The sequence below is a fragment of the Loxodonta africana genome, chromosome 2 (genome assembly GCF_030014295.1).
Source record: "Loxodonta africana isolate mLoxAfr1 chromosome 2, mLoxAfr1.hap2, whole genome shotgun sequence".
Lineage (NCBI taxonomy): Eukaryota > Metazoa > Chordata > Mammalia > Proboscidea > Elephantidae > Loxodonta > Loxodonta africana.
The window spans coordinates 116,932,095-116,950,144 of NC_087343.1; the positions used below are offsets into that span (position 1 = coordinate 116,932,095).

General features: G+C 37.6%; 1 protein-coding gene across 1 annotated transcript in view; it reads right to left on the minus strand.

Moving 5' to 3' along the window:
• FBXL17 (F-box and leucine rich repeat protein 17) overlaps positions 1-18,050 on the minus strand; it is a 601,730-nt gene that overhangs the window by 386,907 nt on the left and 196,773 nt on the right. Inside the window, exon 6 of the mRNA XM_064274712.1 lies at positions 2,110-2,240. Coding sequence (XP_064130782.1) covers positions 2,110-2,240 — 131 coding nt within the window. The remainder of the gene's footprint in view (positions 1-2,109; positions 2,241-18,050) is intronic.

Sequence of the window (18,050 nt, forward strand, 5' to 3'; positions counted from 1 at the left end):
GCTAAATGCATTAGTGCATTCCAGTGCCCTCCATATGAAAGGTTACTAACCCATCTCAGCTAAGTGCTAAAATTATAATTAAGTCTGACAGGAAGTCCTAGATTTATACCAATATAATCACAAATATTGCTTAGCTTAGTATTACAGTATGGCAAGAACAATGAGATGAGTAATTTAGATGATACTGCAAAGTGGGTTTTAATGTTTGAAACTTCTATTACAGTATACTGGATAAGTGCAAGTACTGTAATTAAAACCTAAAAGAGTCTGATCTTTAAAACTCTACTGCTCAACCTCATTAAAATGCATGTTTTCTCAATTAATCCAAACTTTTCCATTAAAAACATAAAAATACTCTTTCATTCCTTGCAAATAAATCTCTACAGTAGACATATTTATGATCAAATACCAAATATCCATTAAAGTTAAAAAAAAAAAAAAAAGATTGAAATAGAGTTTGAATACATGGAAGCTAACAAGGAGAACGAAAGCTGAAGTGAGGTCGGCTTCCTTTTTCATTTGTAAATTTCCAGTTATGGCTAAATGAGCATTTGAAGAGCTTGACGATTAGAAATCCCTGAAAAGTTTTTGTTTAAATGATATAAATCCTAAGTAAAATGTTTACTTAGGAGATAATTTATATAATCTCCTATGGACTGTATCTTATTTACCTTTGTATTCTCTAATTACTGGCTCTTTCACACTTGTCAGGTATTCTGTAAATTCTTGTCAAATAAAAGGTAATCATTTTCATAATCATTTTGTTCCAGAAATGGTTTTCTCCTTTTAATTTACTGCATTAGCAAGATGTTTACCTCAAAATTAAGCTAATGTTAAACACATAAAACCACAGGATAATATTTTTTATGGCCTTAATTTTATCATCTGTTCTGAAAAACACTTTTTAAAATTATTTTAAATTGCCATATTATTAACTCTGTAGAAGCACATTGATTTCAGAGAACAATTTTACCTTTTAAAATTTATATCATTCAGATTTTTGTATATTTCATATATTAACTGTTACTCAAAAACAAAAAACATTTTAAATAAATGATTAAAGTGCCCATTCTAGATGAACGAAATTTCCAAGAAACATTTTACTAAGAGCCAAATCAAAGGTTATTACATAATTTAAACAGTAATTCAAAGTAATTTAAGACAATGTCACTAGAATTTACCATAATTTAGAAAACTGGAGTCCACATGAGTTTAATTTTAAAGTAAAAGAGGAAATTAAAAGTATGAGGGGGTCTTGAATTTAAAGGATTTACTGACACAAACTTAATAAATTCTTGCTCTTATTTATGAAACATATTTAAATCAAAATAGGTTCTAAGTTTAGCTAACAGTGCACTGTACTTTGGAAGCAAAACACGTTTGATGGCCTATCTTAAAAAAACAAAACTTGTAAAGTTACTGGTCAGGAATCTTGCCTCATGCCTGCATGTAAGGCCCTTCCTGAGCTAATCAGAAGTGCTACTGCTAATAAGCCACTGTTTTCACTATAAAAGTCTACTTCCAAGGTTTTCCTACACCTTTTTGTTCCCTCACACAACATTTCAAAGAAAAATGGGTTTATTGTTGTTTAAAAGAAAAGGCTTCCTATTTCACACGTTTTAACACAATATATTGAACTGTCCACCACATGACTTCTGTTTTGAAAACAAATTATGTTTTTACAGAGAACAAAATGTCATCCTTAAAAAAGGGTCGGAACACGTTTGAGATATTTTCTCAGAATCATTTGCCTTGATAAGTGAACAGTGCATCAATCACAAAAGCTGCAAAAGTAGTACAGTGGCAAATAAACAATAAATCTTGGATGGGAGATAAGCAAAAACTTCAACAGATTGCTGTTGCTATAATTGTTCAGGCAAACATTTGATTCAAAGCACATAAAAATCTTTTTGTAAACATAAGCAATGGATGGATTGAAAGTATACATCTAAATGGTTTTCAAGTTTTAAGCATATCAGTTTGAAAAGGCGTGGCTGCATTCAATTTTACTTAACGTTGATGTGCCTTGTTATAATGATAATTAGTATTTGGTACATAGAATACATGTTTCCCTCTGGAAAAGTGTTTTTAAAATGGTACAATGGTTACCTGTCATTTATGATCCAGTTCAGACAGAGATTGAGAGAGCTAAGATTTTTGCACCTCTTGACAATTTCCATCACGGTTTCATTATCCAGTTCAGTGATATGACGCAGGTCCAAGCTGGAAAGGTTTCTTAGCTGAGATAAATAAAAGATGGAAAAGTTAAACCTTCCATTAATTCTCAAGAATTATAAATACAGCTTATTACAAGGCAGAGTGTCACTGTACAATATTCAAAACAGAGTAATACTCTAGAATCATTTAATTAAACTCTGTTTAATATTTACATACTAAATTAGAAATGAATTCAGAAACCTATGGTGACCTAAACTTCAATGTATGAATTTCAACAAACATTAAAATCAGATTTCATTGAGGCATCATAGAAATCAAAAGTTAGCAATCTATGGTCTAATGGGAGGGGAAACCTTTAAATATATTACATTAAATACCTACAGTCTGTTGGTCTGATGAGCTTATTCTAACATTGTTCAATTTCAGATATTTATCTTCATAATAATGGCATCTCTATAGGTTTTCTCATTTTAAAAGATGAAATATGAGAAAGTGGTTAACTCGGGGATATTTTGATGATATTTTATCAATGTACTCTGAATTGTACTATAATGGATGTGTTTCTTCATATGGAAAGCAATATAAGCCATTGTTCAAGAAGTAAAGACTTTCTTCAGGTAACGCCTCCTCATTTCTTCACTTCCTCTAGGCCTTTCCTGAAGTTTCCTCTCTTCCTCTGATTAAGGAAGAAGAAAATTAATAAAATCATTCACATAAAGGCGGTGGGATCATAATTATCATCTTCAAATAAGTTACAGTTTCAAATAAAACATTTTTGCCTATTACCATGCAAAGAATTAATCTGGAGACATGTGGTAGACCAAATAATGACCCCCCATAAATGTCTACACCTTTGCAGAAGTGACTAAAGTTAAGGATCCTGAGATGGGGAGATTATCCTGGATTATCCAAGTGAACACTCAATCTAATCACATGAACCCTTAAAAGTCAGACAAATGTGATGGAAGAAGAGGCAGAAGATATTCAAAGTATGGCAGGGATTCAACCTGCCTTGTTATTAATTCTGCTCTGTATTTATTACCCCTAAAAGTAACATTTCTTATCCTTCCAACAGAGCACAAAACTCATACATAAGGAAACAGATTTACTTCAGCTTTCAAATCTCATCATTCTACTGAGATCTTAAGTATTTTACTCAGATTCATTCAACTCTCATTTTTTTCATGAGCTGACAGTCACTCACTAAGCTCACGTGGCCTTCCCTAGAACCATTTTGCCCAGCTCAACTTGAAATATGACAATATCCAAAGGCTAATTCCCAGTAACCAGCATCATTACAAGACACTTATCTAGCACCTCTACGGGATGTGGCATTTTTATTCAAAATTCCACACAAACAGCTCTGTCAAATTCATAACATTCCTTCCCTTCCTGCGGGAATTTCATAATCGTGCCCTCCAGTGTTTCATAAAAAGCTACGTTATAACAATCCTTCAAAGTCTGAAACAAATACTTACATTTAGAAAACTGACATTTTAATTAAATTTACTTTCCTTATAATTCAGTGGTAGTGCTGGGTTATACAAATCACAGAGGATTTGAATAAGCAAAGCCTTACAAGATCTTCTAAACGCTTCACTCCAATTTTTAAACATTTAGTAAGGTATTCTGAAAGAAACCCAAGTCAGTATGTAGAATGTAGATAATCAACTTTCAGTTTAATAGGGCTTTTATTGGAAAACGTATGACTTCTAACCAATTCACGTTAAAGACTAAAATTAGCCAATGACTAGTATGGCCATGTACTTAAATATAAAATGAGACACTAAAACGTTGTCTAGGAAACAAAGGCTTTGAGGATTATAAAAAGACCTCAAATGGCTCCCAAATTTCCTTAAGACCCTGGAAAAGTAAAAAATGAAACAACTGCATAAGAGGACTCACAGTACCTTGGCAAAGGCAGTAAGGATGTTCCAGTCTTTCAGGCTAACAAGGATAATTTATGTGAGTCCAGTTAGAGGTGATATTTTTTTTAAAAGAATAAAAACTACTGTATAGCAAAATATGTCAAATCCCAATTAACAGCTAAATCACTCCTTAACAGCCTTGCAGATGTTGGCTCTACTGAAACTGGGTTTCTAAACAATCAGTTGTAATCTTTAAAGAACAAAATCAAGAGTTAAGACAGGCAGCCTTGTTGGTGAAGGGTTTCTGCGGCTGTAGATCAGCACCACACACTCATCTGACAAACACACCTTTCTTGCTACCAAGGCGGACCAGGGGAGAGACCAAAGGCACAGGGAGACAGACAGGTGAAAGAAAGGCAGCTGGAGGAAGCCAGGGAGAGCTTCCTGTTAAGGACAGAGAGGGACAGTCAAGGAAAAAGGTGAAAAGGTTTTAGCACAGGTCTTGCATGGTAAAAACTGAAAAGAAAAAAAAAAAAGTAAAGAAACTAAGACTTCTGGGAATGGAAAGGAAAGGGGCAGAGAAGGATTTTTTTTTACCTGAGCAAAGGTACCTTTACGAGGTCTGATATCAACATTTAGAAAAGAACTTGGATGAACAAGGGAGAGAAGAAAGGGTATCTCTTTTGCTCGTCTCCTGGACTTGAACACTAACAGGTCAGCTGCTAACCAAAAGGTCCACAGTTCGAATCCATCAGCCACATCGTGGAAACCCTGTGGGGCAATTCCACTCTGTCCTATAGGGTCATTATGAGTCAGAACTGACTCAGTGGCAACGGGTATGGTCTTGAAAGCTACGTCCACAATAGCTACCATTTTAATTCTCTGACACCCTCTCTGTTTATTCTCTTCTAGCCATTGCCTTCTTAATCATGCTGGGCTTCTGTCTCTGCATTATTGCCAAAACCAAGGCCTGTTTGGTTTTGCCATTCTTCCACTGAATCTGACATCTTTCAACATCTTATTCAAACACTAATTTGCTTTCTAGAACACTTTACTGTTCTTCTCCTCAGAGCTATTCCTTTTAATTCCTTGCGTCATCACCAGACAGATCAATCTTGTTTAAACAACTGTGATCATATCTCTCACCTGCTCCAACACCTTTAAGAAGCAAAACCTTTTCAAATGCAAAAACGAATTCCAGGGCTTTCCTATCAAGGCCCTTCACCTTCCATCCCTGCCATTCCTTGAAATCCACTAAACCAGCTCAAATCTCTTTCTCTAAATTCTGAGAAGTTAAAATTCCTCTCACTTCCATCTTTTTGCTATTGTGAATAATGATGCAATGAACATGTGTGTGCATATGTCTATTAGTGTGACAGCTCTTATTTCTCTAGGATATATTCCTAGTAGTGAGATTGCTGGATCGTGTGGTATTTCTACTTCTAGCTTTTTAAAGAGGAGCCATATCGTTTTCCACAGTGCTTATACCATTTTACATTCCCATCAATAGTGCATTAAAGTTCTAATCTCCCCGCAACCTTTCCAACATTTGTTATTTTCTGTTTTTCTGATTAGTGCCAGTAATGTCGGGGTGAGATGGTATCTCATTGTAGTTTTGACTTGCATTTCTCTAGTGGCTAATGATTGCAGGCATTTCCTCATATGTCTGTTATCTGCCTGAATGTATTCTTTGGTGAAGTGTCTGTTCATATTCTCTGCCCATTTTTTGATTGAATTATTTGTCTTTTTGTTCTTGAGGTGTTGAAGTATTCTATGGTTTTAGAGATTAGACCCTTGTTGGGTATGTCATAGCCAAAATTTTTTCACAGTCTGTAGGTTCTCTTTTTACTCTTTTGGTGAAGTGTTTTGATAAACGTAAGTGTTTAATTTTTCGGAGCTCCCAGTTATCTAGTTTATCTTCTGGTGTTTGTGCATTGTTAGTTACGGTTTGTATTTTATTTATGCCATGTATTAGGGGCCCTAGCATTGTCCCTATTTTTTCTTTCATGATTTTTATCATTTTTGTCTTTCCCTTCACCAAAACTAACACTTACCTACTATCTAGTTAATGATTTTTCCCTTCCCCAACCCTCTCCTCCCTCATAACCATCAAAGATTGTTTCTTCCTGTAAAATTTTTCTTGAGTTTTTACAATACTGGTCTCATATAGTATTTGTCCTTTTGTGATTGACTTATTTCACTCAGCATAACACCCTCCAGATTCATCTATATTGTGAGGTATTTCACAGATTCATCATTGTTCTTTACTGTTGTGTAGTATTCCATTGTTATTCATACCATAATTTGTTTATCCATTCATCTGTTGATGGGCACTTAGGTTGTTTCCATCTTTTTGCTATTGTGAATAATGCTGCAATGAACATAGGTATGCATATATCTATTCATGTGATGGCTCTTATTTCTCTAGGATATACTCCTAGGAGTGGGATTGCTGATCGTACAGTATTTCTAGCTTTTTAAGGGAGCATCACACTGTTTTTCATAGTGGTTGGGTACCAGGCTGTTCTGACTACCATGGCTGTAGAGTAGATTCTGAGATCAGGCAGTGTGAGGTCTCCTACTTTTTTCTTTTTTTTCAATAACGCTCTGCTTCTCTGGGGCCTCTTTCCTTTCTGCATGGTACATATACACAACAGAATACTGTGCAACAATAAAGAACAATGATAAATCCGTGAAACATCTCCCAACATGAATGAATTTGTAGGGCCTTATGCTGAGTGAAATAAGTCAATCACAAAAGGACAAATATATGAGGCCACTATTATAAAGCTCAAGGAAAAGTTTAAATACAGAAAAGAACAATCTTTGATGGTTACTAGGGAGGGGAAGGGTGGGGAAGAAAAATCACTAGATAGTAGACAAGTGTTAACTTTGGTGAAGGGAAAGACAGCACACAACATAGGAGAAGTCAGCATAACTTGACCAAGGCAAAGTCATAGAAGCTTCACAGACAGATCCCAACACCTTAAGAGACTGAGCTACTGGGGCTGAGGACCTTGGTCTCCAGAGACATCTAGGTCATTTGGCGGAACAAAGTTCGTAAAGAAAATGTTCTGCGTCCAACTTTGGTGAGTAGCATCTGAGGTCTTAAAAGCTTCCAAGCAGCTAAGATACATCTATTGGTCCCCTCCTATCTGGAGCAAAAGAGGATGAAGAAAGCTAAAGACAAGGAAAACATTAGTCCAAAGGACTAATGGACCACATGAATCACAGCCTCCACTAGCCTGAGCCCAGAAGAACTAGATCATGCCGGGCTACCACCACTTATAGCTTTGACAGGGATCACAATAGAGGGTGCCGGACAGAGAGGGAGAAAAACGTAGAAAAAAATTAAAATTCACACACATACAAAAAAGACCAGACATACTGGTCTGACAGAGATTGAATGAGCCCCCAAGACTATGGCCCCTGTATATACTTTTAACTCAGAACTGAAGCCACTCCTAATGTCCACTTTTTAGCCAAAGAATAGGCAGGCCCATAAAACAATAACACACATGAGGAACTTGCTTCTTAGTTCAATCAAGTCTATGAGACCAAATGGGCAACGCCTGCCCAAAAGCAGAGAAGAGAAGACAGGAATGGACAGGAAAACTGGACGAATGGACATGGGGAACCTGGGGTGGAAAGGGAAAGGGGGGATTGCTGACACAATGCAGGGATTACAATTAATGTCACAAAACATTCTGTGTATAAATTTTGAATGAGAAACTAATTTGCACTGTAAACTTTCACCTAAAGCACAAAATTTTTTAAAAATTGCTCTCACTTCACTCATTTTACTCCAATAACTTAGAAGTGTTCCTTCTTCTCTCCCTTCCACTTATTTAAATACCCAGTTTAAATCTCATCTTCTCCATAATGCTTTCCTGATTACTTCAGGGACAGGAGAAGTTCATGAGTCTCGGAAATATATAGCCTCAGCAAATTATTAACTAGGAAGTCCCCGACAGATGTATGCCCTTTAAATGAGCATCATTATTGGCAGCAGCTGCCAAAGATTAAGAGAGCAACTAATTGGGAGTCCCTTCTTTGCCTTCTTATCTTCTTCATCTTCCCTTTCCTATTCCCCTCCCCTTTCCCACCTATCCTTTCCTTTCCTACAGCTCAGGACTAATCTCTCTTTCCAAATATCTGAAATCTACTCTTAATGCTGGGGCAGGTACAGATCTGGCTCCAGGGCAGTAACTGTGTTGCATTTTCATCCATTCATTTACAGGCACTTGTTTCCTGAGCACCCTTGTAATGTGGCAGACACTATCCCTTCCTGCCAAAGCAGTGAATCGAACCTTTGGCTGCTCATCAGGATCACTGAGGGACTTTTATAAAAAAAAAACATTGATGATAGGCCCCAATGTTGCAGACTGAATTGTGTACCCCAAAAAGATATGTTGAAGTCCTATCCCCCAGCACCTGGGAGTGTAATGTTGTTTAAAAATAGGGTCCTTCAAGATGTTATCAGTTTACTTAACATGAGGTCATACTGGTGTAAGGTAAGACCTAATTCTATATGACTAAAAAATATGACTGGTGTCCTTAAAAAAGAGGAGACCGTACACAGAGACAGGCAGGCAAAGGAAGTACATCATGTAATGCTGTAGCTTCAGGCGAAGGAATGTCTAAGGAAAGTAGGAGCCACTAGAAGTTTTTGCGCAGGAGTGCGATCGTTTTAAAAAGATCATTCTAGCTTGGTTGAGTCTAGAATGCAGGAGCAAAGGTAAATGCAGAGAGAGGCTACTGAAATAACTTAGTCAAGAAATATCAGTTACTTGGAGCAGAGTGATGGTAGCTGGAGGTGGTATGAAGTGATCAGATTCTGGATATATTTTGAAAATAAAATTAACAGAATTTCCTGGCAAGTAAATTATGGAGAGGAGGCAAGGATGATCTCAAGATTTTTGGTTTGAGCAAATGAAGGTAGAACTGCAGTTAACTAAGATGGCTTGGAGATGGGTGGGAAAAGACAGTTTTGTTTTGAATATGTTATACCTGACACGTCTATGAGATACGAAAGAGAGATGGCAAGTAAATGTGGGAGTCATCAGCACAGAAATGGCATTTATACTTTTAAATTTAATATACAAATGTATTAATTATATGCCTGTTATAGTCATTAGATTGGCTAGGTATAATCACAGTAACCTTACAATTTATCCAGATCAGATCAGAACCATTGCTGTCAAGTTGATTCCAACTCATAGCGAGCCTATAGGACAGTGTAGAACTGCCCCGTAAGGTTTCCAAGACTGTAATCTTTACGGAAGCAGATTGCCACACGTCTTTTTCCTATGGAAGGGCTAATGAGTTCAAACAGCAGACCTTTTAATTAGCAGCCGAATGCTTAACCAGTGCACCACCAAGGCTCAATTTATAGTGAATTAAAAAAAAATAAATTCACACATACAAGCATACATACCCTTAGTAATAAAATATAATACATAAGGGTAGCACAAGTCTAAAAAAAAAAAAAAAAAGATTAACAATAATAGTGTTCTTGAGCCACCCAGGACAGTTTTAAGGCTGGCTTTATTAGCCTATAAAAACCCTGGTGGTGTAGTGGTTAAGAGCTACGGCTGCTAACCAAAATGTGAACAGTTCCAATCCACCAGGTGCTCCTGGGAAACTCTACGGGGCAGTTCTATTCTGTCCTATAAGGTCGCTATGAGTTGGAACTGACTCAACAGCAACAGGTTTTTTTAAAATAAAAGCATAATTCAGCCTTCACGGCTCCAGTGAACCTCCTCTGTAAAGGTTTCCAGGGATGCTCAAAAAGCAAGAGATTCTGTCCTCTGTACACCCACTGATGTTGCTCATTCCTCCACCACAGCATTAAACACACTGCTTTACAATCTGGTCTAATTAAGTGTACGTTCCTCCCACTGGAGTCAAAAGCAAGCTACTGCAAGTCAGGGACCACGTCTTATGCATGTTTGTGTCACCAGTGCCTTACACAGTACTAAGTGCATCCAAGGCATTTATTAAATGCTTATTAATAAATGAATAAATTTGTAATCGGATCAAAACTTTAAAAGATAATGTAATTTATTTAAGTTACAAGAAACCGAGTCTCTGTTCTTCTAACTCTATCAAATGCAGGTATGCAGCTCTGATGCTACATGCTTTTAAAAGTGTTATTATATTTGAACATAAATTTCACTAATATGTAAGCATTAAATAATAAAAAACAATATTCTCATCCCTCACAAAATTAACAGTCATTTCAGAACAAGAAGCATGACCAGCTCTATTTACATATTTGTTCTTAAAATACAGAACATTAAAAAAAAAAAAAAAAGCCTTTGTAAGTTGCCAGAGTTTTGATGTGTGTGGCAGGAATTTTGAGTAGTTCACCAAAATTTTAATCACTGTCTTCTGCTGCAGAAATGTGAATTTGTTAATTGGATTTCTGCTTTTTACTACACCATTTCAGAACGGATGCTCCGCAACTCCTCCTTCACTCTGGCAGGCAGCACAGCCTCTAATTGACTTTTTTCTGGGACTTTTCTTTTCACCAAATCCCTTTCTTTTCTCCATATGAGATTTCCGGAGCTCATAACGAACTACAAACAGCACTTAAAGTTAGCAGCACTAAGCCGTCCTGTCACTCTTTTACCCAGCAGGAGCTAAGAATCAGAACTTCACTTCAATTAAAAAATAAAACATTCACAGTGTTTCACTTAAATGAGAAAAAAAAAAAAAAACCCAAAGCTTAAATAAATTAAGGGTAAATTAAGTCAAATGTGAATGCAAGCAAGGAAAGACTGCTTCATCTAATTGGACCGCTCGTGTACTTCTCTCTCTCATTTCCTTATACCAAGTTCAGAGTCTACAAAAAAAAGATACAGTTCATGGAATTTTGAACTAATTTCAGTCACTTGCACCCACATATCACACTTCAGTGGGTCAAGAGTTTTGGAAATATATTCTAAGTGAGAGCTTTACAACCTTATCTTTTTTCTGAAGTAGCAAAATAGCTAAAATATCATTAGTCCATCACAAAAGCTTATCATCCCCAAGCCAAATGACCTGTACATTGGCCCCTTGATGATACACTGTCCATTAAAGCGTAACAGTCAAATTATTTTACTCTTTGTTTCTGAAAATGCTAAGGTGTAAAACAGATTTTGAACTTAAAAGGATATATTCTGGCATATATTTTTATTTTCTGGCATTCCAAAAATGCTATAGAATTGTTACACTCCAAAATGTCTTTTTTTTTTTTTTTTTCTTCCTGGTTTAAGAGTTCAGGTTGGCAGTTCGAATCCACTAGCCACTCCTTGGAAACTCTATGGGGCAGTTCTACTCTGTCCTCTAGGGTCTCTATGAGTCAGAATTCACGGCAACAGGTTTGGTTTTGGTTTGGTTTAGAATATGCAATTGGGACTCTGATGTACATTCAAAATCTTTCTTTGATTCTTACATTCTCATTTATGGGCCTCAGCCTAAAGCTAAAGCTCACAGTAAAGTGTTGCAATCAGTCGACGGCAACAGGTTTAGTTTTTGGTTTACTCTGCGGCCAAGTAACAGTTTCAGAGTAATAAACTTCTAGCTTTTGAGCTAAAAAGCACTGACACACAGGATGACAACCACCAGCTCAACCACTCCCCCTCTCAGGCCTTCCACACTACCAGAAGAGATTTCCTAATAGGTAGAGAAACATCATGAGGCACCTGTAAAACAGGCTCCTGTAGTTTCCATCTGGGGTTTACCACTTAGGTCTGGATCACCCTAAGTCACATGGGAAGAATCCAGGTAGTCTATGCATTCATCAGGGCTTTCTCTCCTCCCAAACTTTAAGCCATTTTTATGAAAAGAAACACCCCAAAACATATTTATGAGTAACTGTCCCCCAAGAAGTCTCCAAAAAAAGCCACAAATATTCCTTCCAGGTAAGTGCGATATTAACGATCTAAAAATGAATCAACCAAATCACCCACACTTTGAGAAGGGAACCAAGAATCTGATTCTAAAAGAAACCAGGATCCAGGCTTGGAAAAAATACTATTTCTTCTACAGTCTTCATTTCGGGCATTAAACTAGATTTAATTTTTCATGGCCATTATCAAGTGCTGCAATCACCTACGACAGCGAAGAAATGAGCACGTCCCAGGTGAGAAATATCTTAAAAGGCTCAAATTTTTTACTAAGTTTTTATGTAAGGATGCATAATCAAAATCCAACTCAGGAACTCTCCTAACACTGAGTCAGATCCCATTTGTTTTACTTGAATCATTCCAAGTAGCAACAGCATTTAGTTTACAGTGCATTTAAATTTGGATTGGTAAGTTTTTACTTCAAAACTCCCCTAAACACACTCAAAGTTCAGAGCTGGAAGTCAATAATCTAAAATTCTAGGTTAATGACTATGCTGTAGGCAGTAAATCAATTATCAATAAGAAGTGGTAATCAAAAATAAGGTCTTTATGGATTTTTCCTTGATATTAAGTAACATCAAACTTAAAATACTATCGCAAAAGTAGAGGATATATTTTTTCCAAAATAAACTTAAAAAGTTCTATAACTTTGATTTAGATATTAATGCACAATTTCTGATACAAATAATTATCTCTCTATAATCCTGTTCTCTTAACCAATTTTGTCCATCTATGAGTTCCAAAGCTTCATTCAATTGAAAAGAAGTTTAAAATAATATTGGGTGTCCATCTAAGGTAATTTATGATTTACTACTAAATAATTTACATCACTTATACCTTTTCACATCAGTAAAAAGCATTACCAAAATTTTTTGAAATTAAAAAATAAACAGAAATACATGATAATATACAACAGTTTTTTAATTGTCACTCAAAACCATCCAAGATATTTCCCCTCAAATACCCAGCTCACAACAATTCTTATTTAGTCAAATATTTTTCTCTGTATTTGCCTGAGGGGGTTGTATTTACGGACTATAGTATTGAGAAAACATTTAAATTTTACTCTTGCTTGGGAGCCTGTATAAGAGCTGTCTTTCCGTAATTATGCAGCTACCCCTCTAGCCTAATCTTAGGACTCACCATGGCCTTTTGGCTCCATTATTAACTGTCATGTAACTAGCTGCCCTATCTCTCTAATTACAGCCCTGCTGGCATAGTGGTTAAGTGCTCCGGCTGCTAACCAAAAGGTCAGCAGTTTGAATCCACCAGGCATTCCTTAAAACTCTATGTGGCAGTTCTACTCTGTCCTACAGGGTCCCTGTGAGTCAGAATCGACTTGATGGCAATGGGTTTTTTTTGGAGGGGGTCAGGACAGAGGTATGGCTAGTGGTAGTCTATGAAGAGTCAACTCTAATTTAAATCTTATGCACAATTCCGTTCTTCATGCTTTGATCCCTATTGTTTTTAAGATTCTCTAAGAAGAAATAAGTATCAGTTATCTTCTCTTAAATCTCCTCTCATGTAAGAAGCTCAGAATGATGCAGAATGGAAGGTGTATAGTCAGGGTCTAACTAGGAAAACAGAAACCACTATAATTTCTTAAATTACATGAATGAAATTTCATTAAGGGAGTTGTTTACTCTGATGAAGGAGAAGCTGAAAAGACAAACTAAGGATGGTAGGGTAAACCAGAGATTTGGCAAGAGCACAAATCTACCAACACCTCTAGGCTAGAGGGTCAAAAGGAAGTGGCAATGCCACTGGCAACCATAGGTCACAATCACCCAAGACAAGCTGGACCTGCAGTAGACCTATCCAGGGCTGGAACCGTGAAGGAGATAAAGTCACTGTTGAAATGCTAAGTCAGAGAGGAAGGGAGAGAAATACCCTAGCTTCTCCGTTCCTTTCACCTTCCTGTCTCCTACTAAATGCAGCCTGCAGAGTAAAGAAAGAATCTGAGGCCAAACAGGTCCAGGACTAACCCAAAGGAAAAACACAGAAGAGGGAGGGGAGGTAAAGGATTTCGCAAAGCTACACTAGTCAATATAAATGGAGTTCTTTATAACAACCCAGGAGCAGGAATAATTGCGAGTATTACCGTACCCTGCCTGAGAAACCTAAGATGCTGACCAACTTTGTTTTCTCCTTTGAGCCAGATGAAGGCTGTAACAGTCGTAAGTTGAGTTGCTTTTTCAGGCACATGAGTATTATTTCACTTTTAAGGATCCAAAGTTGATAGCCAATTGTATGTTGAAAGAATACCCAAGATCAAACATAATTTTGAACAGTACCTCTAATCAAACAATACATTTCCTCTAGTGAATAAAACAGAGAGCGCTTCAGGGGGTAGAATATTTCCTTGGCGGGGGGTGGGGGGGAAACTTGACCAGTCATCTCACTGGGATAGAATCAATTGAAGGAAAGTCGACAGTAGGGTAAGCAGACATGCTCTTGAAGGTTTTGTAAATACATTGTGATCAACAGCTTTTGTGTAAATGCCTGTGATACCTCTGGGTTGGAAAGCAAACATGTGAAGAGCTCAGTTGCCTTTAGTTAATGGACTCTATTATTGGGTGAGCGTGTCAGGAGACTTTCAGAACACATATCCATACTAATTCATTAATAATTTAATTTATGACTAATCGAGAGTTCCTATGGAAATGAATTCCCTATATTCAAAGAACCCAACTACAATAAAAACAACATAATTTATCTTCTTTCAGTATCCAGAAGCTCCTATTGAATCTAGATCATCATTATAAACATCATGCAACATTAAACAAAATTGTAAAAAAAAAAATTTGATTTTTTGGATTCTGTATAAGTAAAAATTGACAGTCTGTGAGTGTATACTGTAAGTATGTATATGAATGAATGTATAATATGTACACAAACAGGCACTTCAATGTGGCTGTTACGGTTAAGGTTGTGTGCCAATTTGGCTGGGCCAGGATTCTCAGTGGTTTGGCAGTTGTGCAATGATGTAATTTGGCAGGAACATATGATGTAGTTATCCTCCATTTTCTGATATAATGTAATCACCTTCATGATGTGATCTGATCTGATCAGCCAATCAGTTCTAAGGGGAGTATCCTCAGGGGTGTGGATTACATCCAATACATATGGACATTCTGGCAAAGCTAGCTAGCTTTTGATCACTCTAGATTCTGCATCTGGTTTATCATCATCTGACCCCCAGGTCTTGGGACTTGAGCCAGTGGCCTTATTGCCTGCTGATTATATGCTGTCTTACCTGCCAATATCGCATTTGTCAACCTCAACAGCCCCTGAGCCGGAACCCTGCTATCTGACCTGCCAATCCTGGGTCCATCAGCCCCTGCAAATATGTGAATCAGAAGAAGCTTCCATCCTGACCTACAGACTTGGAACTTGCCAGCTCTACAACTGCATGACCATTTCCTTGAGATGACTCTCTCTCTATATATATATATACACACACACATACATACATACATATATATTTCACTGGTTTTTCTTCTCTTTAGAGAGCCTAGACTAAAACATTTAGTACCGAGAGTGGTTCTAGAGAAACAAAATTGTAAGGATTAGTTTTCTAAATTGGTTCTCAAGTCTGGTTAGTCTTAAAGATGTTGATGACTAGGCTTCCAGTAGTAAAGAGGCCATTGCCAATCCACGGCATTCAGGTGACAATAGCAATATGCAAAATATAGCCACCACTAGATAAAGTATTAGTAAAAGGAGAGGTTCTAGATGATTGCATGTTTGATACTTTTCTACAATTTTGTCAGAATTAGAAGATTAAGGAAGCTGGTTAGTTGGTTCTACTTTGGTTAAACAATATGGTAAAAGAGATGAGCTCAGGGCTTCAGAGTCACAGCTCAAAGGCTGCATAAATGACCTCAAAGTTGCCACTTGTGCCCTGAAAGAAAGCCTTATTTCTTGTAATAACAGAGCTGACATTGCCAAAAACCAAACACAGAGTCTTATTATAAGAGTGGCTAAATTACAATGCCAATAGAATTCTCAACTTCAAATGGTATCTGAAGTTAAAGTAAGGGCACTGATTGGGAAGAAATGCAATACTGAAACTTGGGATGGGAACATATGGGCAGATAATCAGGAAGCTGAGCCCCTAAGTTCCACCGACTCATTCCTGCTAACAAAACCAGCCCTCTCACTCCCATATGAAGAGACTACTCCATCTTCGTCAGCCAAGCCACCCCCCACTGTAAAACCATTATCTCCTCCACACTCATCTGATGAGATTAAACCAGCTTTGTCTAAAAGGCCTTTGTCTTGAGATAACACCTAGGGTGCCATCTGAGTTATCCCATGGGGAGGCACTTGAATCATTGCCTGTGGCACCACCTGAGGCAGATGCCTTACGAGATATTGCTGACTGTTCTCACAACACATCCCCACCACCCATTTCTGCTTCTAAACCTGTAACTAGACTAGGGTCACAGCAAGCTGCAAAAGGTGAAGTACAAAGTGTGACTCAGGAAGAGGTAAGTTACACCCAAAAGAATCAGTCGACGTTTCTAATATGCACAAACAGAAACCTGGGAATATGTGTGGGAATGGCTATTAAGGGGGTGGGATAACGGTGCAAGGAACATAAAGTTGGATCAGTCTAAGTTTATTGACATGAGCCCAGTTGTTGTTGCTGGGTGCCGTCGAGTTGGTTCCAACTCATAGCACCCCTACACACAACAGAACAAAACACTGCCTGGCACTGCGCCATCCTTACAATCATTGTTATGCTTTAGCTCACTGTTGCAGCCACTCTGTCAATCCACCTTGTTGAAGGTCTTCCTCCTTTCCACTGACCCTGTACTCTGCCAAGCATGATGTCCTTCTCCAGAGACTCATTCCTCCTGACAACATGTCCAAAGTATGTAAGACGCAGTCTCGCCATCCTTGCTTCTAAGGAGCATTCTGGCCACACTTCCTCCAAGACAGATTTGTTCATTCTTTTGGCAGTCCATGGTATATTTAATATTCTTCACAAACACCACAATTCAAAGGCATCAACTCTTCTTCGGTCTTCTTTATTCATTGTCCAGCTTTCACATGCATATGATATGATTGAAAATACCATGGCTTGGGTCAGGCGTACCTTAGTCTTCAGGATGACACCTTTGCTCTTCCATGGCTGTTGATTGTGGATCCAAGTAAAATGAAATCCTTGACAACTTCAATCTTTTCTCTGTTCATCATGATGTTGCTCATTGGTCCAGTTGTGAGAATTTTTGTTTTCTTTATACTGAGGTGTAATCCATACTGAAGGCTGTGGTCTTTGATTTTCATCAGTAAGTGCTTCAAGTCCTCTTCACTTTCAGCGAGCAAGGTTGTGTCGTCTGCATAACGCAGGTTGTTAATGAGTCTTCCTCCAATCCTGATGCCCTGCTCTTTTTCATATAGTCCAGCTTCTCAGATTATTTGTTCAGCATACAGATTAAACAGGTATGGTGAAAGAATACAACCCTGATGCACACCTTTCCTGACTTTAAACCAATCAGTATCCCCTTGTTCTGTCCAAACAACTGCCTCTTCATCTATGCAAAGGTTCCTCATGAGCACAATTAAGTCTTCTGGAATTCCCATTCTTCACAGTGTTATCCATAGTTTGTTAGGATCCACACAGTCGAATGCTTTTGCATAGTCAATAAAACACAGGTAAACATCCTTCTGGTATTCTCTGCTTTCAGCCAGGATCCATCTGACATCAGCAATGATATCCCTGGTTCCACATCCTCTTCTGAAACAGGCCTGAATTTCTGGCAGTTCCCTGTCGATATACTGCTGCAGCCATTTTTGAATGATCTTCAGCAAAATTTTGCTTGCATGTGATATTAATGATATTATTCTATAATTTCCACATGCAGTTGGATCACCTTTCTTGGGAATAGGCATAAATATGGATCTCTTCCAGTCAGTTGGCCAGGAAGCTGTCTTCCATATTTCTTGGTATAGATGAGTGAGCACCTCCAGTGCTGCATCTGTTTGTTGAAACATCTCAATTGATAGTCCATCAATTCCTGGAGCCCAGTAAGCACTGATTTTTCATTCAATGTTTCAGAGGTAAGGAAAGGATCTAATAGCTTATTTGGTTGATTCACTG